The sequence below is a fragment of the Artemia sp. Qi Xiang Cuo genome, chromosome 4 (genome assembly GCF_049724085.1).
Source record: "Artemia sp. Qi Xiang Cuo chromosome 4, ASM4972408v1, whole genome shotgun sequence".
Classification (NCBI taxonomy): Eukaryota; Metazoa; Arthropoda; class Branchiopoda; order Anostraca; family Artemiidae; genus Artemia; species Artemia sp. Qi Xiang Cuo.
The window spans coordinates 23,716,536-23,743,709 of record NC_142797.1 but is presented as its reverse complement, the minus strand read 5'-3'; the positions used below and the strand labels follow the sequence as shown (position 1 = coordinate 23,743,709).

Here is a 27,174-nt window from a genome sequence, read left to right as displayed (position 1 = left end):
CTCTTAGATAAACAATACGGAAATTAAATTCAAGAAATTATGAAACTATTTGTAAGTAAGTAACAGTCTCTTTATTGATTTCTTCTCTTGAATATACAGTACAGATACTTCATTCAAGAAACGTGATTAAACACGTTTTGAAACTACATGCTATTTGCATGCCTTTGCTTAGCACCTTTCCAAATGAACGGGGATTCCCCACTGCTTCCTACACATTGCAAAAAGTGAGCAGTACGAAAACTCCACGATTTCAACCAGACTGGTTTTTTAGACAACAAACCCACAGAGATGACACACTATACGGAAATTTCATTCAAGAAATTATAAAAAAAATATTTGTAAGTACGTAACAAGCTCTTTATTGATTTCAGCTCTTTAATATACAGTACAGATACTTCATTCAAGAAAACGTGATTAAACACGTTTTGAAACTACATGCTATTTTTATGCCTTTCCTGGACACCTTTACACACGAGCTTGGATTCACCTCTGGTTCCTACACATTGCAAAAAGTGAGCAGTACTAAAACACCACGTTTTCAACAAGACTGGTTTCTTAGGGACCAATCGGGAGAGATATACAAAGTCGACATAGCTTTATTTCATTTTTTTATGGTTCATTTAGACGAGGTTACGTGCGCGCCCGTAACCTCGTCTAAATGAACCTTAAAAAATGAAATAAAGCTATGTCGACTTTGCATATCTCTCCTGATTGGTCCCTAAAAAACCAGTCTGGTTGAAAACGTGGAGTTTTCGTACTGCTCACTTTTGCAATGTGTAGGAACCAGTGGGGAATCCCCGCTCGTTTGGAAAGGTGTCAGAAAGGCATACAAATAGCATGTAGTTTCAAAACGTGTTTAATCATGTTTTCTTGAATGAAGTATCTGTACTGTATATTCAAAAGGTGAAATCAATAAAAGGCTTGTTACTTACTTACAAATATTTTTTTTATAATTTCTTGAATGAAATTTCCGTATTGTGTGTCATCTCTGTGGGTGTGTTGTCTAAAAACCAGTCTGGTTGAAAACGTGGAGTTTTCGTACTGCTCACTTTTGCAATGTGTAGGAAGCAGTGGGGAATCCCCGTTCATTTGGAAAGGTGCCAAGCAACGGCATGCAAATAGCATGTAGTTTCAAAACGTGTTTAATCACGTTTCTTGAATGAAGTATCTGTACTGTATATTCAAGAGAAGAAATCAATAAAGAGACTGTTACTTACTTACAAATACTTTCATAATTTCTTGAATTTAATTTCCGTATTATGTATCTAAGAGTTGACAGAGAAAAAAAATGTTACTACTTACTTGCGATTTTTTTCATAATTTCTTGAATGAAGTATCTGTACTGTATATCCAAGAGGTGGAATCAATAAAGAGTTTGTTACTTACTTACAAATATTTTCATAATTTCTTGAATGAAATTTCCGTACTGTGTATCCAAAGTTGACTTCAAGAAAGAAATGGTTACTTACTGAGAATTTTTCATAATTTCTTGAAATTAATTTCTACATCATTTATCTAACTCGTGAAAACAATAAAAGTTTGTTACTTACTTAGAATTTTGTCATAATTTCTTGAACGAAATGTCTTTTTGTTTATCCAACAGGTGAATTCAAGAAAATTTACTACTTAGTTACAATTTTTTCATAATTTCTTGAATTTAATTTCTACATCGTAAATCTAACTCGTGAAAACAATAAAGTTTGTTACTTACTTAGAATTTTGTCATAATTTCTTGAATGAAATGTCTTTTTGTTTATTCAACAAGTGAATTCAAGAAGAATTTGCTACTTAGTTACAATTTTTTTCATAATTTCTTGAATGAAATTCCCGTATTGTGTATCCAAGAGTTGACTTCAAGAAAGAAATTGTTACTTACTGAGAATTTTTCATAATTTCTTGAATTAAATTTCTACACATGAGTTTACTTAAATAAATAATTTTTTACTTGCTGAGAATTTTTTTCATAATTTCTTTAATTTTAAAAAATGAAATAAAGCTATGTCGACTTTGCATGTCTCTCGTGTTGTCTAAAAAACCAAAAAACCAGTCTGGTTGAAAACGTGGAGTTTTCGTACTGCTCACTTTTGCAATGTGTAGGAAGCAGTGAGAATCCCCGCTCATTTGGAAAGGTGCCAGAGAAAGGCATGCAAATAGCATGTAGTTTCAAAAAACGTGTTTAATCACGTTTCTTGAATGAAGTATCTGTACTGTATATTCAAGAGGTGAAATCAATAAAGAGATTGTTACTTACCTACAAATACTTTCATAATTTCTTGAATGAAATTTCCGTATTGTGTATCTAAGACTTGACTTCAAGAAAGAAATTGTTACTTACTTACAAATACTTTCATAATTTCTTGAATGAAATTTCTACATCATGGAGCTAAGTGAAAATTGTTTGTGATAAAGAGAAAAAAGTTACTTACTTGCGATTTTTTCATAATTTCTTTAATGAAGTATCTGTACTGTATATCCAAGAGGTGGAATCAATAAAGAGTTTGTTACTTACTTACAAATATTTTCATAATTTCTTGAATGAAATTTCTGTACTGTGTATCCAGAGTTGACTTCAAGAAAGAAATGGTTACTTACTGAGAATTTTTCATAATTTCTTGAAATTAATTTCTACATCGTTTATCTAACTCGTGAAAACAATAAAGTTTGTTACTTACTTAGAATTTTGTCATAATCCAGCAGGTGAATTCAAGAAAAATTTGCTACTTACAATTTTTCATAATTTCTTTAATGAAATTTCTGTATTGTGTATCCAAGAGGTGACTTCAAGAAAAATTTGTTACTTACTTACTTACAATTTTTTCATAGTTTCTTAAATGAAGTTTCTGCATTGTGTATCCAAGAGATGACTTCAGGAAAGAGTTTGTTACTTGCTTTCAATAGAACTATTCTAAAGAATAAAGATGGGTTAAGCTTAAAGATATTTATTGCTTAAACATATTAACAGATTTTGTTTGAGAAAAAAAAACATAAGAACAAATGTTTACATAAAAAATAGTACTTAGAGTTCACTCTTAAACATCCACAAACGATGGTCCCATGATATAGAAAAGTTTTTACCATGTTTAATGGATTTATCACGATCAGGTATGTTCTTAGGTATCCACTGTGCGAAGAGCCTAACCTCGTCTTCAGGACAGTGATAACCCCTTCAAATTTAGGACACTTAAACTCTTCTAGATTGAAAAGTGGAATCCTAGGGTCACACTTTTGAATTAAAACTTTATCTGTAGGTACATTGCCCTTTACGTAGAGCGCTTCAACCTGAAAAAGCTGCAAATTTCACCGACTTCCTCCTGAACATTTCTCAGTTCCCGACCATCATTATTAAGTGGTGTAATCACTCTATCATAGAATTCAAGTCTGTTTATATAACGTAATGTAGTACTACAAAAACTTTTATCAGACTCAAACATGTTATAGTTCACTATCCAATGATAACAGTCAATTTCTTCGAGGTCAATAGACAATAATAAAAATGCACATTCAAATATAACACCGCAAGATGATTTTTCAAACTGATAAATTCTGTGTCATACAGTCCTATCATCTTGGAAGTTATTAATGTAGTTGATAAGTAGAAAAATACTTCATCAAACTTTTATATCTTCGCTCAAGGTTGAATGGAATTATGGCTAGGGGATGAGTCCTAAAACCATCTGAATTCATTGTGGGGAGGAGTCATAAAACCCCTGGAAGTCATTGCGGTGATGAGGCATTGTACTCTCTGTAACTGATAAATTCTGTGTCATACAGTCCTATCATCTTAGAAGTTATTAATGTAGCTGTTAAGTAGAAAAATACTTCATTAAACTTTTATATCTTCACTCAAGGTTGAATGGAGTTATGGCTAGTGAGATGAGTCCTAAAACCATCTGAATTCATTGGAGGAGAGTCATAAAACTCAGAACCTAACACCTATGAACATCTAAAAACTATGTCTGAAAACCCAAACAGCTAATTAAATATTCTAATTCATGATTTCAGGCATGTAAGGCTCAATAGTAACTGAAACTCTAAAAACGGAATATTGATACCAATAGATACAACAACATTGTTCCTTTAGTAGCTACGCAATTAGGCTAAAAATGAAGATATTTCAATGTTCCTTTAGTACCTACGCAATTAGGCTAAAAATTAAGATATTTATGCAGAGTTTCAACTAGCTATGGCTAAGTTTGGTAAAGACTAGCTATTTTCTTGCGAAAACCAACAAAATCAGAAAAAAGTTCAATGTTCCTTTAGTACCTACGCAATTAGGCTAAAAATGAAGATATTTATGTACAGTTTCAACTAGCTATGGTGTCTGAAAACCCAAACAGCTAATTAACCATACTAATTCATGATTTCAGGCATGTAAGGCTCAAGAGTAACCGAAACTCTAAAAAACGGAATATTGATACTAATAGATACAACAAAACTGTTCCTTTATTAGTTACGCAATTAGGCTAAAAATGAAAATATTTCAATGTTCCTTTAGTACCTACTCAATTAGGCTAAAAATTAAGATATTCATTCAGAGTTTCAACTAGCTATGGCTAAGTTTGCTAAAGACCAACTATTTTCTTGCGAAATCACACAAAATCAGAAAAAAAGTTCAATGTTCCTTTAGTACCTACGTAATTAGGCTAAAAATGACCTTTTCAAGTGATGAATAGGTTATATCGCAGGGAACTAGGATATAAACTATATTCTAAGAATATCTGAACCCTTTGAGTAGTGGGAGTATTAAAAAGTCAACGAATTTTATTTGAAATAAAAAAAATACTGCTTTTAGAAACGAACATTCACAGACCAATTGGAAGTTTAGCATAAAAACACTATAGGATGCTTCCTTGCATTGTTTAACTGAGCATAGCGCCTCACATCTCTTCCTTTAAATAGAAGTGAATGTCTATCTTTTTCATGTGTTTTTATAAGCAACCTTATCTGTTTTCTTCTAGCGCTCGAATCTTCGAAAATGTGTAAGGAGGTATTTTCATGATGTATTTTGCTATGACTCACATTGCTGTCAGGGGTGACATCCAACTTTGCTCGCTTTTGCTGGGGGGTTTGATCAACAACTTCCTAAAATAAAACTAGTTTTCTCAGTAGGTCGCTTGCAAGCTTTAAGAGCTAAAGCATTTAAAGTAGTGTAAAACATTTTTTTTTTTTTTTTTAAAGAGGGGGGAAACACCCCCTACAAGTGAATGAATTTTAATTAAAATCACACCGTCGGATTCAGCGTATCAGAAAACTCTATTACATAGCTTTCAAGCTCATATCTGCAAAAAATCTGCAACTTTTGTGTTTTTTGCCAGAAGAAAAATACAGGAATATAGAAAATAATTTGTAAAGAGATCCATTTAGCAAAATAAAAGTAAAATTTTTATGCAAATAAAAGCTGCATTAACTAAAAAACGATCAGAAATTATATTAAAAAAAAAGTTTTTTTAAACTGAAAGTAAGGAGCGACATTAAAACGAACAGAAATTATTCCCAAATGAAGGGGACTGTCCCCCTCCTCATCGCATCGCTCTTTACGCTAAAGTTTGACCTTGTCTCACAACTTTTTTTTTCAAACAATAAAAAACTTTAGCGTAAAGAGCGAGTCCATACGATTTCAAATATATCAGTTTCATCAAGTTTAGCTATAGCGGTCAAAAATTATGTGCCTGAGAAAAATTTGCCTTGTTTTCGAAAAAGGGAAAACACCCTCTAAAACTCATAGAACTTTAAAGAAAATCACATCATCAGAGAACTCTACTATAGAAGTTAAAAGCTCCTATCTAGAGCCCCATGCGAACGGAAATTAAAAGTTCTAATGTCCTTTTTAAGTAACCCCAAACAAAAAATGGAGGGCATCTAGGCCCCCCCTCCCACACTAATTTTTTCCCAAAGTCATCTGCCGTGACATCGGAATTAGACAAACCCCGTTTATAGCAAGAGCCTGTGAAATTTAACCCCCTCCAAAACTCTCACACTCTTTGTAACACGCAAGCTTTTCATTCAAAGCAGAAAAATACATCATGTTAGGAAAAAGCTTTATTTCTGAATGATAATGAACTGTTTTTTCAAAACAATTAAAACTTGTAAACATACCTATGATGGATAGATTTTATTTACATAATTGAAAAAAAGCGTAAACTTTAGTGTAAAGAGCGAATTCTTTTGATTTCAAATATATCAATTTGATCAAGTTTAGATTTAGCGGTCAAAAGTTACGCGCCTGAGAAAAATTTGCCTTGTTTTCGAAAAAGGGGGAAAATACCCTCTAAAACTCATAGAACTTTAATGAAAATCACATCATCAGAGAACCCTACTATAGAAGTTAAAAGCTCCTATCTGGAGTCCCATTCGAACGGAAATTAAAAGTTCTAATGTCCTTTTTAAGTAAGCCAAAAAAAAAAAATGGAGGGCCTCTAGGCCCCCCTCCCCCCGTCCTTTTTTCCCCAAGTCTTCCGCCGTGACCTCGGAAGTAGACAAACCCCGGTTATAGCAAGAGCCTGTGAAATTTAACCCCCCTCAAAACTCTCACACTCTATGTAACACGCAAGCTTTTCATTCAAAGCAGAAAAAATACATCATGTTAGGAAAAAGATTTATTTCTGAATGATAATGAACTGTTTTTCAAAACAATTAAAACTTGTAAACATACCTATGATGTATATATTTTATTTACATAATAGAAAAAAAACGTGCTTTGACGTTTCTATTGATTACAGTCGTCATGTTCTTAAGATTGTGTATTGATGGAGGGGAGGGGGGGCTGGCCCCCTGAAAGTTGAATTTAATAGTAACACGATTTTATTAATTTTTTTTTTTTTGGGGAAATAAAAGAATGAAAAGTGTAATCACATTGAAAATAGACAAATCCATTGTTTTAAAAAGTTAAAAATATATGGTGTAATATAAAAAATGTCTTAATGCATAATTAAAAATGGAATGCAGTGTGGGTGCATTATATCGGTTTTTTTTTTTAAATTAAGTACATTTTAGCATGACAAGTTTTTTTGTTTTTTTTTTTAGAAAAACGACCAAAAAATGGATTATATTTGACTATCAGACAAATTTAAATAAACTAATGACACACAAAAAAACAATGTCAAAATAAAAAAAAACATGTCTGCCAAGCCATGTAGAGCTCATTGTAATAGGCAAATGACCCTGGTAACCCAATTACTTGAAAGTACACACACAACCTGTTTGGTACGGGGGCCCCTCAGAAATGGTACCTTGGTATATACTAATATATCTCTAAATTTATCTTTTAGTTCCCTAGGTGTTGAAAATGTTGAATCTGGTCACTTTGGTGTTTTTGATGAATTTGAGGTACCTACTCATAAGCGAGTAGTTTCTGACTTGAGTAAAGGGCTTCAGTTTTGATAAAAAATGCCCACTTAAACTAAATAATAATTTAGTACAAATTGGTTGTATGCCCCTGCTTAGAGAGGAAAATGATGCAAATGTTAAATTTTCGCTTTAGATAAAAATGCCTACATAAAACTTGGAACAAATTGATTGTATGTCCCTGCTTAGAGATGATTATTGTGCAAACACTAAATTCGCTTTTTTTTATGAAAAGTTATTAAAAAGGCCAAGTAAGTGGGAGTTGTTAAGGATATTTAAGGGCTAAAACATAATGAGTAGAAGTCATGGATAACACAAGATCCTCTTCGGAAAATGAATGTAATGTTTACAATTTTAATGTTTTAAATATTAAAAAAAAAAAAATTAAATTAAATATTAATTCTAAACATAAACATTTAAATTTAGACCTTACATAAACAAAGTTATATATTTTTTAAAAAAAAAAAAAAAAAAAAAAAAAACCAACAACAAACAAAAACAAAATAGATGTTTAAATTACAATATTTAAAAGGTATGGATGAGAATGAAGAACAATACCATGTCTTTCGCAATGGTTTGAATAATCTTTTCCATGAGGCTAAAAAAATGTATTTTAGCTAGATATATAAGGAAGCTGAAGAGAGCCCCTTGAAGACCTGGTATAATTAAGGTAATCCCTCGCAGACCTGACAAATAATCCAGTGTTATACATCAGAGTCCTAATATACTACCATCTGAAGTGACAATAAATGGGCCATAGCTGCAGATGGTTTTATGATTTATAATGGGTTTCAGAATCATTTTATTTCAGTAGATTTAAAAGACGATTTTCCCCATTTTCAGAAGATCCACCTTTTGGATCCACTTTACCGTCTCCTATTCCTGTATCGTTGCAGATCCATAACATTTTCACAGATTTTGATGAAACTTGCGCTATTCAGAGTTTGAGACTTTTCCCTTGTTTCTGGGGTAGATTCATGGATAAAGTAGTTTGTATTTGGAAGCAAGGACTTGAATGCTTTAGTTTTTTCTTAGACATTTAAATATCTTTGATAAAAACATTAAATTTACAGTTCAGTTTGAAGAAAATAACAAGCTACCATTGCTTGACATTTTGTTAATTAAGAGATAACCATTTGTTTTTCTCAATATATAGAAAATCTACACACAGAAACACATATCTAAATTTGCACTCGTACCACCCGATTTCAGTGACAACCGGTTCGTCTGCTTGTCATACGAGTTTATAAAGGTGGTGATAGAAATTATCTTTGTAATTTACGGTTAATATCAGTTTTGCCGGTAATTCCTAGCCTTATTGAAAAATCCTTTAGTTCTTGGTTAATGTCATTTCTTGAGAATTTTAATCTTTTGAATATTAGTCATTTTTGATTCGAGAAGAATCTAAAGATGGAGAATGCATTTATATTCTTTACAAATATTATGAATGTGGCTTTAGTTAAGACGATTTGGCTGCAAACCGATTTTTGGCCATACCCCGCTTAGCCATTTCTAAAATCTTAGGTGTTCCCCTTCCTATCTTGATATTCAAATTTCGTTATTCAAAATTGTGTATTTGCTACTGCCAAAACGCGTATTCACCTGAAGGAAGCTTAAAAGGCCACTAACTCGGTATTTTTTTTTTAACCCACGGTCATTTGTTTTGTTTTTTTTTCAGTAAAGTGCAAATTATGTTTTGGTCTTGAGAAAGCTTGGGGGTTGTCAGCCCTACTCATGTTAATTTTTAGTTGTTTTTGAGTTTGTCTCGGTTATCTGTTGTAATTTCTGTTCGTTTTGGCTTTCATTTCTTTTTTTATGGTGTTTTGTGGTTGTTTTACGCTTGGAAGACTATTTGACTTTATTTTTTCCCTTTTTTGGTTAAATGGAGCTCCTTAATTTTCTTAGGAAAACTTATTTTGTGGAAAAAGTCTTGAAAATTAATTTCTGTTCGCTTCTTATTGACATAGTCTTTTTCTGGAAAAAGAAAATATTTTATATCTGTACGGTTTTCTCTAAAAGAATCCATAGCTTGGCTTTCTAGTTATATGTTAGAGAATCTTTTTCAACAGTGTTTAATCATGACACAAATAGCATTGTTTAGTTTAATTTTATACCTCCTAAAGGTGACCGGAAAAATAAAACATAATATAATCCCCCGAAAATTCTTTCCATGCTCTTTGAAAAATTGGACACACTTGCACTTTTGATTTATATATATTGTAAGAGCAGAAGTAGCAATAAAAGTAGCACCGTGAGTTTCAACTTAATACCCCTAGTTGTTCTCGATCTATTACTGAGGTTTCTTATTGGTAATCATGCACACAGTGCCTGTTGATTAAGTTGCAAAGCAGTATTTAGTTTTAAAGAATAATGGGCCAATTACATAATGGTGGCGAGTTGACATACCCAATATCCATAGAGACTTGGCTACTGGACCGTTCTACTATGCTGAACAAAATGGATGTCTCAAAATTTTGACTGGATATGTTTGGAAAAATAAAAGGGCTTGGGAGGAGGATTGCTTGCTCTCCAATTTTTTTTGACTCTTTAAAATGGCACTAGAACTTTTTTTTATTTAGATCAACATCCGTCTAAATATTCCTTAAAAGCTTCACCTTAATACTCTTAGCTTGTGTAGTAGCAATAGTTGTAGCAGCATTAGCAGAAGTATGCGCATAAAACCTTCAGTTTCTTCAGTATCCCTTCAACACACGCAGGTTTAAACTTAATATCATCAACTGTACCTGAAGCATTTCTGATACGTCCTCTTAACAGCCTGTGCGGGCATAGTATATTTCGATTTAGTTCTACACAGTTTCAATAAATACCAAAAAATTTGCCTTAAAACCCTTAGTTTTAGTAGCAGCAGCAGTAGAAGAAGCAATACTAATAAAAGTAGCAGTAGTATGAGTAGAAGTAGTAGTATTAGGATGCAAATACTTTCTTTTGGTTAGTCCAATATCCCCCCCCCCCCAACAAGCCCTGTTAGTTTCTACTTCAAACACCAAACTGTTCCTAGGATATTGCTGATACGCCCTTTTGACAACCTGCATACAAAGGGCGTATCGTGATTTAGTTAACCCCCCCTCCATTCCTTGAAAATTTCACCTTCATACCTTTGGGCATAGTTGTAATACCAGCCATAGTGGCAGTATTTGTATTACTAGTAGTACTATTGATTTAAATCGCGCCAGTACTAGTAGCAAGCAGTAGTATTGGCCTTTACATTAGTTGCAATATGCGTAGTAGTTGAAGTAATAATAGTAAATGTAGCAGTGATAGAAGTGGCATGTATTAGTAGCGGCATGCACATATTGCTTTTGGTCAGATGATTTTCCCCTTTTAGTATCCTCTGTAAATTCAAACTTAATGCCGAATCAATTCTTGAGATGAGCTTTTTTGACATTGCTCATGCACACAATGTCTTTTGATTTAGTTCAAATTACCCCCAATATTGTAAATGGAGTAGTATGGTAGTAGTACTAGTAGTAGTATCACTAGTAGAAATGGTAGTTGTAGCAGTAGTGGTAGCATACAAATATCCCTTTTTTGATCACATCCTTTATCATCTCCTGCAAATTTCAAATTAATATACCCAGTCATTCATGAGTTTACGGCCTTTTGACAATCCGTGTACACATAACGTGTTTTTATTTAGCTCAACACTTCTCTCGACATTCTCTGAAAATCTCACCTGAATGCCCTTCGTCTTTTTGGAAAGAAATGTTCAAACATGGATAGGTTTCTCAATAACATAAACTAAATGTAAAAAATGAACCAGTCGATTAACTTAAAGCCCTTGCCCTGAAAACTGTGTGGAGGTCGACATTTCCAAAGACATAATTGCTGGACCTTTCAAAAATGCCGAACAAAAAATTTTTCTTAAAATTTTGATCGGATTCGTTTTGGGGAATGATAGGCTAGTTGGGGAAGAACTGGTTGCCCTAAATTCACTTTTGACTTTAAAAAAGGGCTCTAAATCTTCTGACTTCCAATCAAATGAGTCTCATTCAATCCAAAATTTATACATTAATACGTTCCATGAAAACCTTATATGTCCCGGGGCATAACCTAAAACCCTTGGATCCGGGCTCTGGAGGGTTGTGTCTACCCTGAAGTAATTGTTACATGCTCTTTGGACTATTAGGAACAAAATGAATATCTCATAATTTGACCGAATACGTTTGGGGAAGAGGGTGCCAGGAATGGATGGGGACTAGCTGCACTCCATAACTTTTGACTCTTAAAAGGGAAGCAGAACTTTAAATTTCCAATCAACTGAGCCACTAAAGTTCGCAAAACCACTCATAAAAATCTTACAACCTTTACCCTAAGGGCTATGGGAGAACAGGGAGGTTCATCTTCAAAGACATAATTACCGCACATTTCAACAACGGTGAACAAAATGGATGTCTAAAAATTTTTATTGGATATATTTATGGATTTTATGGGCGTGAGGGGAGCGGGTTGGTTCCCCTCCAATCACTTTTGATTATTGAAAAGTGCACTAGACATTGCAATTTCAAATCGAATGAGCCTCTTTCCAAGTTTCTACAACAACTCCTTCTATACTAAGTGCCCTGATCTAAAACAAACCAAAAGAATAAAATAATTAAATAATTCATTGTGTCCACATAGTTCCTTAATAAGGCATAACTATTGCGCTGTCAATGATATTGATAAGTTTGTGAGCGAATTTCGGCCAGTCAAGTGTTTAGACATCACTGTCACGTTCAATTGTAACGTGAAGCAAACCAAATTGTTTACTGAAAGACAAATTTTCTCGTTGGTCTAGCATCAGAAACTCCAAAATGGCTTTTATTTTCATTGTGTCATTTTCGAAAAAGTTTAAAAAGCTGCCAAGCTGAGAAGACCAAAACAATATAGGCACAACATATTTCTGGGGGTGCAATCAGAAAAACTGAATAGGATGAAGAAGAGGTAAGGGTTAAATTAGCATTAAAGCTTTTTTTTATTCCGACTATAGTTTTAATTTTCTTGAGAAAACAGTGCACCGGAACAGACCCAAAGGGAAAAGGGATCTCTGCCTCAACTCTCTATTCCGAAAGGTTAAAATAAACGTCATACCTTCGTCACTGATATCATTTATATCAGAATCAGAAAATTCATAGTAGAGGGTATTGTTCTTCTTTCGTCTGAGATCTGGTTTTCCTTGATCAGCTTGCTCCTCATTTTCCAGTATAAGTTGATTGGAAACAGGAGAAAGTGTTTCAGTATCCACATCTGCAGCTGTAAAAGAAACCTTCATATTTGGAGTTCCGACAAATGGCAGCATCTCAGCTGTGGTATCTGTAATCATAAAACACATGGTGCTTAGTTAAAATTATTCAACTCTGACACAAAGCTTTTCTTTCTTTCTTTCATTGAACGCATGGAAAATAAACAGATAATAGAGAGCAAAGTTGAGGCAAAGTCTATCTGTTATCAAGTAAATTTCATTACATATTAAAAGAGAAAAATAGTACAAGAGTGACTTATCTTCAGTAAGAAGCTCTAAACTAAATTGATGATACCTCGTTAAGATTAATGCAAGAACTTAAGAAAGATACACAAAACTAGCATTTCCACCACACATAAATATTCCGATTAGAATTGTGTCAAATAATAAGAAATTTAGACTAACTATTAAAAGTATTCTTATTTGTAAGTGCTCTCTTGACCAAAAGCACATGAGAAAATTCCTTTAGCCTACACCTTTGTGAAGATTTACATCTATCGTTCAATGAGACACCGTCTTTAAAAGTAGGATATGTGACTTAGTTTTCACTGAGCGTTAATTCATTTGGATTCAGGTATGTTTGGATTCATGTATCATTGAAACTAATGTTGGAGCATGGGTGGTTTTAACAGGCCACAACCAGGATTTAGCGCGGGTATATATCAACCCTTATTTTGCGAAAGACAAAATAAAGTATTACAAAAGGTTTCTGTTATTTTCAATACGTTAGGGAAATATAATGAAGATGTAAATGACGTAAATGATGTAAATGATGAAGTAAATGAAGATATAGATACAAATGAATATGAAGCATGTAAATATTCGGAATTGATGTTTATTTTTAATAGATCTCCTATTCTAGTCACAGTCTTTGTGGGGATTAGTGTCATGTATTTGTTGCTGAATGTTTTTTTAATACTTCTTATAACATCATATTTACTGCAAAATTAATAAATAATTCATAAAACAATAGCTTAAGGTTGTTGTCTGTAGCCAGAAACTACGGCCCTGTTTACCCACAATTTAATCAGAGGGGTAATATTGTATGCGACTTTTAAATTTTATAAAATTCAAAAATTAGAATTTTGGTTTACAGAAAATAACTATTTAAAAACAGTTCAAAGATCATATAACAAAATTCGGGCGGTCAAAACAGCCCCCCAAGAGCCCGGGGGCAAGTGTTGTCAGTTTTACCCCGGGAGCAAATAAGGATTTTATACAAGGGTTGGTCGTAAAAACTTCAGATGGAGCTCATTTGATTAGAAGTTCCAGTTCCATTTTTAAGAGTCAAAAGTCATCGGAGAGCAATCAGATAAAAAAAACTCTAGGGTCGACACAAACCCCCAGAGCACGGGAGCAAGTGTTGCAAGTTATGCCCTAGGGATATATAAGATTTTTATGCGAGGGCATTTAAAATAATTCAAGATCAATAAGCCCAACCCCCACTCAAAAAGACTTATTAACGATATTTTATCCAAAAATTATGATATATATATATATATATATATATATATATATATATATATATATATATATATATATATATATATATATATATATACAATGGATAAAATTGCTGAAGATCTGAGTGATTCACTCAGACAGCATAATAGTAAAATATGGTACTGACATGTTAATAAATTGAGGAAAGATGGACAATATAGAATTATCCCATTTAAAGTTAGGAGCGGGACCACAATTTGTGATAAATAAAGAGCAAACAAGAGATGGGCAGAGCATTTTGAGAGTGTGCTAAACCGTGATAGAGTTACAGGAAAAAATATAAAAAAAAGAGAAAATTTTTGCGACATTTTGGAAGGGGAATAAGAAAGAAGACTTATTTTAGTGGGGAAGAATTACCGACAGTACTCTAAAGATTAAGAAAAAAGTCCGCTGGTGCTAATACTGAAGCAAATGATCATTCTAGAAATGGTGGTTGTGAAGTTACACATATAATATTGAAGACCCTGAAAATAAATTTTGAAAAATGGGAAGTACCTAGCGATTTTAGAAAAACTTTAATTAAGCCCTTTATAAGAAAAGTGATAAAGACTGAGCGTGGTAATTATAGAGTTATGAGCTTGGTTTCTCTAAGAAGCGAATTACTTATTACGATACTAACTTTTAGACTTAGATATACTTTAGATAAGGTTTTAAGAGAAAAACACTGTGGTTTTAGGAAGGGATGAGAAGGAATAAACAAAATTTTTACTCCTAGATCAATAACTAATAAGGGAGTCATCAAACCCCGTTCGTATTCAGTTTTATAGATAATGAGCTAGCGTGTGATTGCTCAAGACCTTTAGCAAAGGTCCTTTCTTTGTATGGTACCAAAATACCAGATAAGTACATTAAAGTGATTAGTACTAGGTACGAAAATGAAATCGCTGTAGTTAAGGTATAAAAATGACGTTAGTAGCTGTTTTCATATTGAATCAAGAGTTAAGCAGGGTTGTATTTTATTCCCAATTATACAAGTCATTTTTATAGACTTTGTCCTACAGAGCACAGCGAAGAAAACGGAATAACACACGAACAATTAGGGAGATACAACACTTCTAGAAAAAACTGTGCTGATGATTTAAGCATTCTAGATGAAAATGTTAGCAAAATGACTGAATTTTTGGAGGATTTGAAAGTTCCAGTTGCAAAAATAAGTTTAAAACTAATGTTAAGAAGACAGGGTCGCTATAACTAGGAATAAAAAGAGGTGAAGAGGTGATGCTGCATAAAGAGAAGGTCGATCAATTGGACACTTTCACTTACCAAGCTAGTGTCAGAGGCAAACCTATAGCGTTGCCTATTGGGTGAATTAGGGAAAGTCCGACAGTGGGGTAAGTCTGACACCGACCTTCAACTCGTCTATGGTCCATTGTTTCTGTGGGAGGCTTTCATATTTTCTTCCATATTAGTAACAGTAGGCAACAGTGCCACCAACTTCGAGCAGAGTTAGCACGCCTTTCGTTCAGAAGGTTTTGAAGTTTTTTGGACGGTGTTTTTTAGGAACACAGGTAACTGACTTTACTAAACAAGCCAATGTTATTAGTTGAAGATATAAAAGGGGTGTCAGTCTTACCCCCGAAAAAGCCCATCTGTGGAAAGTCCCAGATGTCAGACATACCCCCAATGGGGGAAGTTTAGCAAGGGTGTCGGACTCAGCCCATGTTACCAAAGATCGATATTTTAAATGGTAGAACAGATTCTAAGCTTTAGATAATAAGGGTCGAAGCTAGTAACCATCCTTAGATGGCTCTACTTACTTAGTGGAATGTAGTGTTGTGTTGATCATTCATGTATTGCAGTTCTGTGCCTGCTTTCGTTTATATTTCTCTCTTTTCATTGTTTTTTCATTTTAACCTTTACTTGTGACTCGCCGTGCAAAAAGTGGGGTAGCAAAGTGAAACTGCTACTTGCCAGTTATCAAATTTGTTGGCAGATTTTGTCTGAAAATACCATTTATATATATAAAAAAAATTTTTGCTCCAAGGAAAGCTGTCAAAACATAGGTTGTGCTCCACCGTGCAAAAAGTGGGGTAGCATAGCAGCAATGCTACTTGGCAGTTTTCACGGCCTAGTAAAATTTGTTGGCAGATTTCGTCTAAAAATACCAGTGCTTCCACTACCCCCAAATTTTTGGGATTTCCCCCAAATCTGTCTTCTCATAAACATTCTCGAAATCGGTTCCCCGATTTCGTTCCCCTTTTATTCAGTATTGCCACCCCTAGTGATTTATCACTGGTGACAATCCACCACTAGTAACTATGACTTTCACTTAACTTGACATAACTTTTTCACTACTTTCATAAGTTTATGTCTCAATTATTTACTATATCAAAACCAGACATAGATCATTGAATTACTGACCTTTCTTCCTATGCTTGTAAAAGTATACTGACCTTTTTATAGTTGTAGTACAGTAATCAATGAGCATTAAGCATAAAGTTGGGTATGCATTATTTTTTTAATACCAATACCATTGAAGTGTACAACTCAATCCATAAACTATCAGCAGTAAGCTATATACAGTATGCTTGAGACTTTGAATACTATACACTATTAGCAGCATTAGAGCAAATATGATTCAGTACTGAATGAGCCTTTGAACTGTGAGGACGCAAATTGGATTTAACTTTGAATTTAATTGGTTTGTAAAAACTGTATTTGTTAGACAGTGAAGATATTGCGAAACATCGAATTGGCTTGGGATTATACACCTTGGATTACGTCATTTAATTATGACAAAAAAAGAAAATAGGCCAAAGTCAATGAATCAAGCTCTGATTGAGTAGTAGTTCAGGTGTCTTTACCGCTTGCCCTGAGGAATGGAATGAAATGCAAATATTTGATTAGTTGAATTTTGCAAACGCTACAGAGTATTCCTGAAAGTTGGTTGTGATTCCTGAAGTAGCGTCGGTATTCAAACGCTGTTGGAAGTCGTCGGTGCAGGATATAGGGGTGTTAGCCGTGCCCAAATTAACGGTGGCTTAGCGAACTGCACGTCCGCATCGACGTGGATAAATTATAGGTGCCAAAATAGGTAAGAGAGATTACATATTTTATTTTATTTGCACTTGCCATGGGGCGAAAAAGCAAGATTGCTAAAACTGACCAAGTAGGATCCCAGTCTGTTGAGAACAGTTTGTTGAATTCGACCGTTTCATCTGAAGGGAATAACGATGTCGCTTCACTGAAGACCCTGGTGGATGATTTTGCTAAGATGCTAACAATACTTACTGAAAATGGTAAAAAACTAGACTCTATAAACAATAGTATAAAAATGTTAGAAAATCGCATGGTATCAGTGGAAAATACACAGTCTGAGCTAAAATCAGAAGTTAATACTACGAATTCGCGTGTTACACAGCTTGAATCTGATGTTCTAAACTTAAGAAATCAAATGTCAATTATCGCTAGTGCAACGAAAAAGTATGAAACCGGGAATGCAGATCTGTCTCGTCGGCTTATGGCATCTGAATATCGACACACAGAGACGAATATTATCGTTTGGAATGCTCCCTGCGAAAATACCACCCCAGCCGAAGCGTTTTTTGACCAGTTGTGTTTGGAGGGTCTAGGTCTGTCCATGGTCCCGAGGTTTCGAGTTGTTGGTAATGTCCGTAAGGAGCAACCGTATTTTAAAGTTGTTGTTGGTTCTCGAGATGCGAAGGTCAGTGTGCTTAAGAACGGAAAGAAATTAAAAGGAAAAGTTATTGGACACCATAGAAATATATCTGTTAGCGATGATGCACCAATATCAGTTCGCGAAGCTCGAAGGAAGCTGTATGTAAAGAAATCTAGATTAAATGCTATAGGAGTTTCATCATGGGTTTCCAATACAGTTCCACCATATATAGAGATCGACCGGGGTAGTGCGGCGGAAAAATTTGGTTACGATGAACCTATCCCTGAGTTATGTGACCAATAGATGGTTATATAATTAATGGTTAATTAGTATTTTTTTAATATATATTTTTTTTTTTTGTATTTGTGTTTATGGAAAAAAAAATGAAAAGTTGTTATTTTTTCCTAATTTATTTAGTTTTTTTTAGAATTAAGAATGGGTATGTGGTAGACACAGGTAGAGCATTGTGTTTTCTTCAATTATAATTTTCTGGAATTCAGTAATGGAAACAGTAAGCCTTTATTGTGACAGGCTAGTGTTAGTGAAAGTTTTTTCACTTTTTTTGTATTCGTTTGTTTATTTATACTATTTTGTTAATATGTTTCTTATTATTTTTAGGTTATATTGTGTTTTTTCTGGAGCTTCGATTACGTTGGAAACGGGACCACCGACCCTCCGAGTTATAGTAAGTTATTCAGTTGGTTAGGTTTGGTTGCAACTACCCTCCTTTTCTTTTTTATATATATATATATATTTATAAAAAATGGTAATTGTTCGTAATGATCGTTTGGACTGGCTTGAGAATAATCCATTGAGTGTTTCGGATTTAGGATTAGGGGTACTTCACAGGGATTTTGATATGGGGGTAGATGATGTTTTTCCGAAGGTTAATTATAAGTGCCCAGTTGATTTACATACTAGACTGGCACCGGATAAACTTGGCATTTTTCTTTTGAATTGTCAGGGGTTAAATAGTACATTGGATTATTTGTCGGAGCTGTGTATGCTATCTGATTTTCATATTCTTGCACTTACTGAAACATGGTTAATGAATAATAATTCTGGACTATTTGATATTTTAAATTATAATATGTATGTTAAGAACCGTACTCAGCATCAGCATGGAGGACTTGCCCTGTATATTAGAACTGATTTGAATGTGAAGGTTAGGGATGATTTGTGTGTTAATAAAGAGATGATTTTTGAGTGTTTTGTTACGGAGGTTGATAAGAATGGTGACCCATTTTTTATTGCTGTCTGTTACCGCCCCCCTTCAGCTAGTGTAGATAGTTTTTTAGAATTATTAGAGCAACAAATGGACCTTCTAACTCGTAAGAACATGCCGTGGTTTGTGTGTGGAGATTTTAACATTGATTTGAAATTGTTAGCATCTAATTCAAAAGCCCGGAATTTTTTGAATTTAATGTTAGGTTATGGGATGCATCCTGCTGTAAATATTTGTACTAGAGTGACGGATTCATCTTCATCTCTAATTGATAATGTATTTTTGAATGTTCCCCATGATTCGTCGAGTGTTGTGTTAAATGATGTTTCGGATCACTTTGGTTTGGCTATATTAGTTCCGGGTATATTTAAGAATATTAATATTAATTGTGATGCTCGCCCTAAGCCTAAGAAATTAATAGTTGATTCAAATACTATTTCAAGATTTAAGCTTAGGATAGAACAGTTAGACTTTAAATTTTTACAAGAAGAATTAGATTTAAATTTGAAGTTTGAGCTTTGGTATGGTAAGATTAAGGATACGTTTTTGGAATGTTGTGAAGTGTCAGGAATACAGAAGAGAAGGGTGTCTCCGAATAAACCTTGGATTACAAAGAGTTTGTTACAGTCAGTTAATGGAAGACGTTTTTTATATAAGTTGTCAACAAGGAGCAATGATCCTCATGATAAAGTAATATATAGAGTTTATAATAGTAGGTTAAATGCTGCACTCCGACTGGTTAAGGTAGAATATTATAAGGTTAAATTAAAAAAAGTTGAGGGTAACCCGAGTAAGACTTGGAAATTGATTAAGTCGGTGACTTGCCCTGGTAGCGTCTTGATCCGTCCAGATAATATAGGAATGAATAATAATGTTGCAGATGAGATGTGTAATCACTTCGCTACTATTGGACAGCGTGTGTCATCATCGGTGCCAGTATTTGATCAAGATGGAGATTTTCGTCAGTTCCTACCTGAAGATTGTGATGTGTCTGCGTACCTTAAATCTGTATCTATTGATGAATTATTTGATGTTATAAATAATATGAAAAATGGTGCATCAGGAGGCGATTTTATTTCGTTGAAGGCTTTGAAGTCGATATTACCTGTTATATCTAGTCATTTTTTAGGACTGATAAATAATTGTTTAAAAGCTGGAATATTTCCTGATTGTCTAAAGTGCGCGAATGTTATCCCGATATTTAAAGGAGGGGATAAGAATTGTTTTAGTGATTATAGACCTATTTCTTTACTGCCATTTATTTCTAGAGTGTTTCAAAAGTTGATTCATAGTAGGATGGTAAGTTTTTTCGAAAAAAGACAATTTTTTAGTTCTAGTCAGTTTGGGTTTAGGAGTCATCATTCTACAGAGCATGGAGTTTTGTTTTTAACAACTTTTATTAATGATGCTTTAGACAAGGGTCTGAAGATAGCTTCGATATTTTTGGATATTACTAAAGCATTTGACTCTGTTGATCATGATATACTAGTTAAAAAGTTATATAGTAGTGGTATACGTGGTGATTTTTTAAATGTGATAGTTAGTTTTCTTAGAGGAAGGACTCAGTCTCTCGTGATGGATGGAGTTACATCTAAAATTGAATATATTTCGATTGGAGTACCCCAGGGTTCCGTTTTGGGCCATTTGTTGTTTTGGTTTATATTAATGACCTTTGTAGAGCTTCAAGTAATGTGTCTTGTTCTTTAGACCTTCACACTTACGGTACTAAAGGAATTCTACCATGTTTTGCTGATGATGCCCATTTCACCGTAGCTGCTAGAACTGAAAATGAGTTGATGACTATATTGAAACAAGGTATTTCTTCGATTGAAAAGTGGATGCGAGTAAATAAATTGAAACTGAATCATAATAAGTCGAATTTTTTGATTTATGGTAGAATTACTGGACATTATCCATGGATTAATAAAATAGAAGTAGGGCACCATACTATTGTAAGATCTACTAGTACTAGATACCATGGTGTTATAATTGATGAAAGCCTTAGTTTTAAATACCATATTGCATCTGTTAAAAGCAAATTGTCTCGTAATATTGGTATTATGGGTAAATAGGTATCTTTTTCCGTGTGAAATTCTGAGAATGTTGTATTTTTCTATGGTTCACTCATATCTCATTTACTGTTGTATGGTTTGGTCGAAAACATTCGTAACTCACCTCCATCCGCTCTGCGTAATACAGAATATGGCAATTAGAGTTCTTTATGGTAATCAAATTGACCTATCTGTATCGGTGAGGCATCTTTACCGCGAGTATAAAATTCTACCGTTGGCAGGAATATGTGTATTCTATAATGCTCTGTTTATGTTTAAATATTTAGCTTCGGAGTTACCATCAGGTTTTTCAGGAATGTTCAGTCTTGCGTCTACTACTCACGATCATTTGACAAGATCTTCTCAGTTGGTGCGAAGACCAGCTATTGTCACGTCTAGGTCTAGGTTTTCAATTCGCCATGTTGTTCCGTTAGTTTGGGAGAGTTTGCCAGAGGATTTGAGGAATGTTGGGGGTTTGCAGGATTTTCGTAAGTCGCTAAAGAACCATTGTTTTGATGTGTATATTTTGAATGGATTATTCCACGCCACTTAAGTTTTGTTTTTGAGGAGGGTTTAGTTGCAGCTGAATATGATTATAATTATTATAATTTTGTTGGGTGTTGTTTGGAGGTTCGTTGGTTTTCGGGTCCGGTAAGTTGAGCTCTAATTATGTTTTTTTTATTTTTTTTTTTTTCTATTTTTTTTTTTTTTTCTTTTCTTTTTTTTTCTTTTTTGGTTTCTTGGTTTTTTGATTTATTAGGTGGGTTTTCTCCCGCACAAGCATTGCTTCAGGGAATCGATGATGTATATATATATATTTTTTTTTTTAAATAAACCCATTGTTACTTAATATGATTAATATGATTCAGACAATTATTGATATTTCTAACTGCAAGCTGTAATAAATTATATTTGTTACTCTTCTGCAAATTTTTAGTATAAAAATACTTTTTGCTCAAAGAAAAGCTGTCAAAACACAGATTCTGCTGCTAAAGTGTTGACAGCTTTTGGAACTCTGCTACTGGCAATTTTGGAACTTTTTGCACACCTGCTTGTGACAGGTGTTTGAATAAACTCATCAATTCATTCATAATTGTCCTTCGACTAAATTCATCCATTCATTCATAATCCCTTTGTCTTTTCTAGATGACTAGAAATTATGTTCGGGAAACACAACGCGGGGTTGGAGGAACATATGATGCAACTCAGCTACAAAACGCGCTAGCAGAGGTATCTTCAAAGAGAATGTCTATGCTACAGGCTTCCAAAGTGTTTCAGATACCGCACACTACCTTACATGACCATCTTATGAAGAAGACAGAAGTCAAAAAGCCAGTCTGTGGTGGAAGGAGGAGCCAAAAAATTCCTGCTGAAATAGAAAAGGGTATGGCTCAGGGTCTCCAAATACTTGAAAAGTGGGGCATAGGTCTCAGGAAGCAGGAATTTCTTGACCGAGTTCAAGACTATCTCATCAAGAACAAAGTTCAAACAAGATTTAAGGACAACCAACCTGGTTGAAAAAAAAAAACAAAAGACTTTTGCAGCAATCTGAGCCCTTCATAATGTATGGTTTTTATGAGCTGCTGCATGAAACTGCCACGGCGATGGATATTCTTGACAAACCCCAGTGCTGGTTCAATTTGGACGAGACATCTATTTGCAGGGATCGTGGCAACATGAAAGTTTCTGGAGCCAAAGGCACACAAGCCACTCGTAGAACAGGTGGTAATGGACGTGAAAATACAGCTATCTTGGCTTGTATCAGTGCAAACGAAAAAAAAAAACTCCCACCTCTAATAGTTTTCTCTGCAAAGAATACCTGGACGACATGGATACCTGTAGAAGGAGCTTACCCTGGTGCATCTTACTCATTTACCAAGAAAGGGTGGATGATGTCTGATTTCTTTATGAACTGGTTTGAATTCCAATTTCTTCCTCATGTAAAGGGAAAGGCACTCCTCATCTTAGATGGACACGGTTCACATCTTTCTATCGCTCTTTTGGTTTGCAAACGAAAATGACGTGACAATTCTCAAGTTACCTCCAAATGCATCCCACATGCTTCAACCTCTCGATAAAGTGGTTTTCAAGGGAATAAAAGTATCTTATGATCAGAATCTCATGAAATGGCCGAGGGAGCACCCTGGCGACATTCTGTTGAAGAAGGATTTTGTTTGTCTCTTATTGAAGGTATAGGATACCTATCTCACTCCTAGTCTGATGAAAAAGTCGTTCAAAGCAACTGGAATCTTTGATCTGAGTATTCTAATGAGAGTAAACCCATCCGTAATTGACCAGACCAAGTTTGAACATACCAAGTTGAGACGCTATGCACAAATAAAAGGGAACAAGAGGAAAAGGCAAGCACATCTAAAGTCATAACCACAGTCAACACTGAACTAGAAAAATTTACCTTTTCTGTTACCTTTAGTCCAAAGAAGTTGTTTGGCAGCCAATCAAAAACTTTTGAAGAGATTCTTCTTGACTCAATCAAGCGGCCTACCATCAGTTTCAGGAATAGAAAAACGGAAGAAAATTTCAAGAGAAGCAGAAGTGATAACATCAAAAGAACGTATAGAGGTGCTCAAGAGGGAAGAAAATCTGAAAGCAAAAGGCAAAGGGAAGAAGAAAAGTTCAGATGGGAAGGGTGTGAAATTAAAAAAAAATCTTACTAAGAGGGAAGCAAATAGAGATTTGAGTGATAGCAAATAACACATCAGCCTTGAATTTGGCTCTGATGAGGATGATCAGAGTGTTCAAGATACTATTCAAGAAAGTGACAGTGATGGCAAGGAGACACCCAGTAAGCAAAAGATTGTTCCCGAGCTAAATGAGTACTATGCAGTTAGATACGATGCCAGGAATGACAAACAAGGTTGGTACATAGGAAGGGCTCTATACTTTCCAGACAAGGGAAAAGTTAAGCTCAAGTTTCTTCACTGCTTGAGTATTGCCACCTACTCATTCAATTGGCCACAGAAAGACAATATTGATACTGTGGATGACAAATACATTTTTGCAGGACCAGTAAAGTCAGTGGGAACCAGACCATTTGAAATACCCCAAATCCGTCAGGTTATTGTGTTGTACAAGGCAGTTACTGGCAAGCATCAGTAGATCTTTGTTTTATGCCCATACATGTAAGCTACAAAGCTACAATACATAGGACTTACTTTTTGTATCTGAAGTCAAACCATAATTTGTGTGATATGTTTTACTTTTTTTAAATACAAGCAATCTTTTACATTCAGTGATTCGTGCACATTGGCTAAGATACTTGTAATGCTTACCTGTTGGGTAAGTCCAACACTGTCGAAGTTACCCCATAGCAGCAGAAATAAGTATGGTCTGGCCTTTTGATGCCAGTCAGTTTGACATAAAAATTGTTTGCTTATGGACTTTTAGTGATTCCTCGATGCCCTTTAAGATGGTGAAGTCATATTATTTTTGACATCTTGTTAAAAAAAAGCTATTAGGGTATGTTGCACTTCCCCCAAAGCTGGGGGAAGTCCAACATAGCAGACAGCACCAACTTTGAGACCTGGTGATGGGTTACAAGCACATTATATGAGGGAATCAGAAAGTGAATAATGTGGGAAACTGCTGTAAAAAAAAGGTTGAGAGAAGATGATATGAGATACTTGTCAATTATCGTACGTTATGCACTGTAAAATATAAGAGAATAATATTTTATCATCTCTTGCTTTTATGAATAGAGCTAAAATTCTTATGACCTCTGACTCTCTAATAAAAAATAAGCTACGTATCATTAATCACTATAAAAATGAAATTTGTGAAACATACCCCAGGAGACTGCCTGTTAAGGATATTGAACTCATAAGACTGTCTGAAATAGTTAAAAAACAAAATGGAAACAAACAAACATAAACAGGTATATCCTTACCATAAACAAATGGCCGTTCAAAGGAAGTCTCAGGCTGTTCGACTGGAACATTCAGTTCAATTTCGAAGCTCGGCCTGTGATCTGTAATAGAAGAGTGAGGTCCATGTTCCAAGATCAAATTTCCAACTTCATAACCAAGATAGTGTTCATTTGACAATGGATCCCTGTCTTTGAAGTCTAAAAGAATTTAAGAAAGTATATATAACTTTTTTGATGCATAGCATCCACATGAGATAAAATTTCTTTGAAAACACTACTATTAAGATACGAGTTTACTATTAAGATGTTGAAACTTACGGAAAACGATAAATTACATAGGAAAAAATTTTCTTTGAGCAAAAGCTTTTATTTTTCGTAATTTTAAAAATTCCTATTCTACAAGCTCTGTCCTCACTGATTTTCACGCAGTAGGGTTCCACAACTATGACCAGTAGTGATACGACAATATACTTTCCATAGTGCTTGTGTGCCACTGTAGAAACCAACGTATCAAACACAAAATTCTTCTTTCAAAAATCTTACTTTCGTTCAGCAAAGCTATGTTGCCTAACTTTCGGCCTCCTCATCTATACGAAACTCTACTCTATAGAAGTTAAAAGAAGAAAGATCAAATCAACTTCGGAGCATCATTTTGTTCAGATCAATTTCAGACCAAAAATCAGAGACACAGTTCAAGGAGACCAACCAATCCTAAACGTCAGGGGGTTTGACCTGTGGCCAGGTGTCTTCCACAATGTATGAACAGACCAGCCTTTTTGCCTCAGTTAAGTTTCATCCATGTCTGGTCGTTTAAAAATACTTTTTGAATTGGGATGACTCATCATAACAACGTAGCTTCCAAAAATCCCATCCCAAATAAAAAGAAATTAAAAGACAACATTTACCTAAGAAATTCAATGTCTATTTGCCAAAAAAAAACCTTAAAATAGTCTGAGTTACGCAAAAAGAACCTGAAAAGAATTTACTACACAAGTAATTTCCGACAAAAAAAGGAGTTGGATTGCAAGGGCTGTATTTTCTTCATATAATGACTGACTTACTTGACTTAAGGCTCCTGCCACGTAGGGGGTGGTGTAGAGAGCGTCGCAACTCTGCTCCTCCAGGCTGACCGGTCTGCTGCTATTAGTAGAACCTCGTCTACAGCAATTTTAGCCATCTCCAGGAATTTGTTGAGGCTATCCTTCCACCTTGTGTGAGGTCTGCCCCTCCGGCGAGACCAGCCATGTGCTTTAGCGTCAAAATCGTAGACTATTCGGGCTGGAATTGTTGTCGGTATACGGAGGAGGTGTCCGAAGCATCTGAGAGTACGCTGCGCTGTTTGGACGGAGAATGACACTTAGGAGGTGAGTGCGAGCAACCTTGTGTTGCTTACAAAATCGTCCTATCGGAGTCCCTTAATCCGACGGAGCTGTTTTATCTGGCAGATGTCTATCATGCTGAGGATTGTTGATTTAAGAGGCCGGGTCTCCGCTTCATAGAGGAGGACTGAGCTTACGGATGGATTAGAAATTCACTTCTTCGTGCGCCTAGATATATGCGGCATTCTCCAGAGATTGTTGAGCCTTCCGACGATAGACGAGGCTTTTGAAATTCGGCTGCACACCTCTTCCTCTATAGAGCCGTCATTAGACAAAACGGAGCCAAGATAAGTGAAGTTTTTTACAACTTCAATAGGAGCTCCGCAAACAGTTATGTTCTCAGGGGCCGAGACTGGGCTAGGGGGCTCAATTGCCATTATCTTCGTTTTAAGCCAGTTTATTTTCAGCCCCACTTTTGCTGCCTCTTCCTGCAGGACTTCCAGAGCGTCAGTCAACTGGTCGATTGAGTTAGCAACGAGCCCAAGATCATCTGCGAAGTCGGCGTCCATTAAAACATGATCTCCAAACTGCAGACCAAAGGGCAGGTGATTTGTTGTTCGTGTCATGACATGGTCTATCACGCAATTGAACAGTTCCTGGGCGGTGACACACCCTTGGCGTACACCGGTTTTGATGCCGAATGTCGTGCTCCGTTTGCTGTTGACTTGGACGCAAGTCAGGGTTCCTTCGCAAAGCTTTTCAAACAACTTGTAGTGTTTGTCTGGTAGACCAGTCGATCGAAGTATCAGCCAGAGCGAGTTGCGATCCACGAAGTCAAACGCAGCAACAAAGGCTACATATGCTTTCCTCTTGAATTCCTTCGTCTTCTCAATTAACTGGCGCACGGTAAAGATCTGTTCGACAGTGGATCTCCCGGGCAAATCTCCTCGTGTATCTATCCAGCAGGGTCATAGCAAAGAGCTTCCCAGAC

General features: G+C 35.0%; 1 protein-coding gene across 5 annotated transcripts in view; it reads right to left on the bottom strand.

Moving 5' to 3' along the window:
- The window catches only part of LOC148952909 (uncharacterized), a 95,426-nt gene that overhangs the window by 10,658 nt on the left and 57,594 nt on the right, over positions 1-27,174 (bottom strand). For all 5 annotated transcript variants that reach the window (XM_089087459.1, XM_089087460.1, XM_089087462.1 and 2 more), the window contains 2 exons: positions 24,886-25,062; positions 12,433-12,654 (listed from right to left, as the gene is read on the bottom strand). In XM_089087459.1, coding sequence (XP_088943585.1) covers positions 12,433-12,654; positions 24,886-25,062 — 399 coding nt within the window. The remainder of the gene's footprint in view (positions 1-12,432; positions 12,655-24,885; positions 25,063-27,174) is intronic.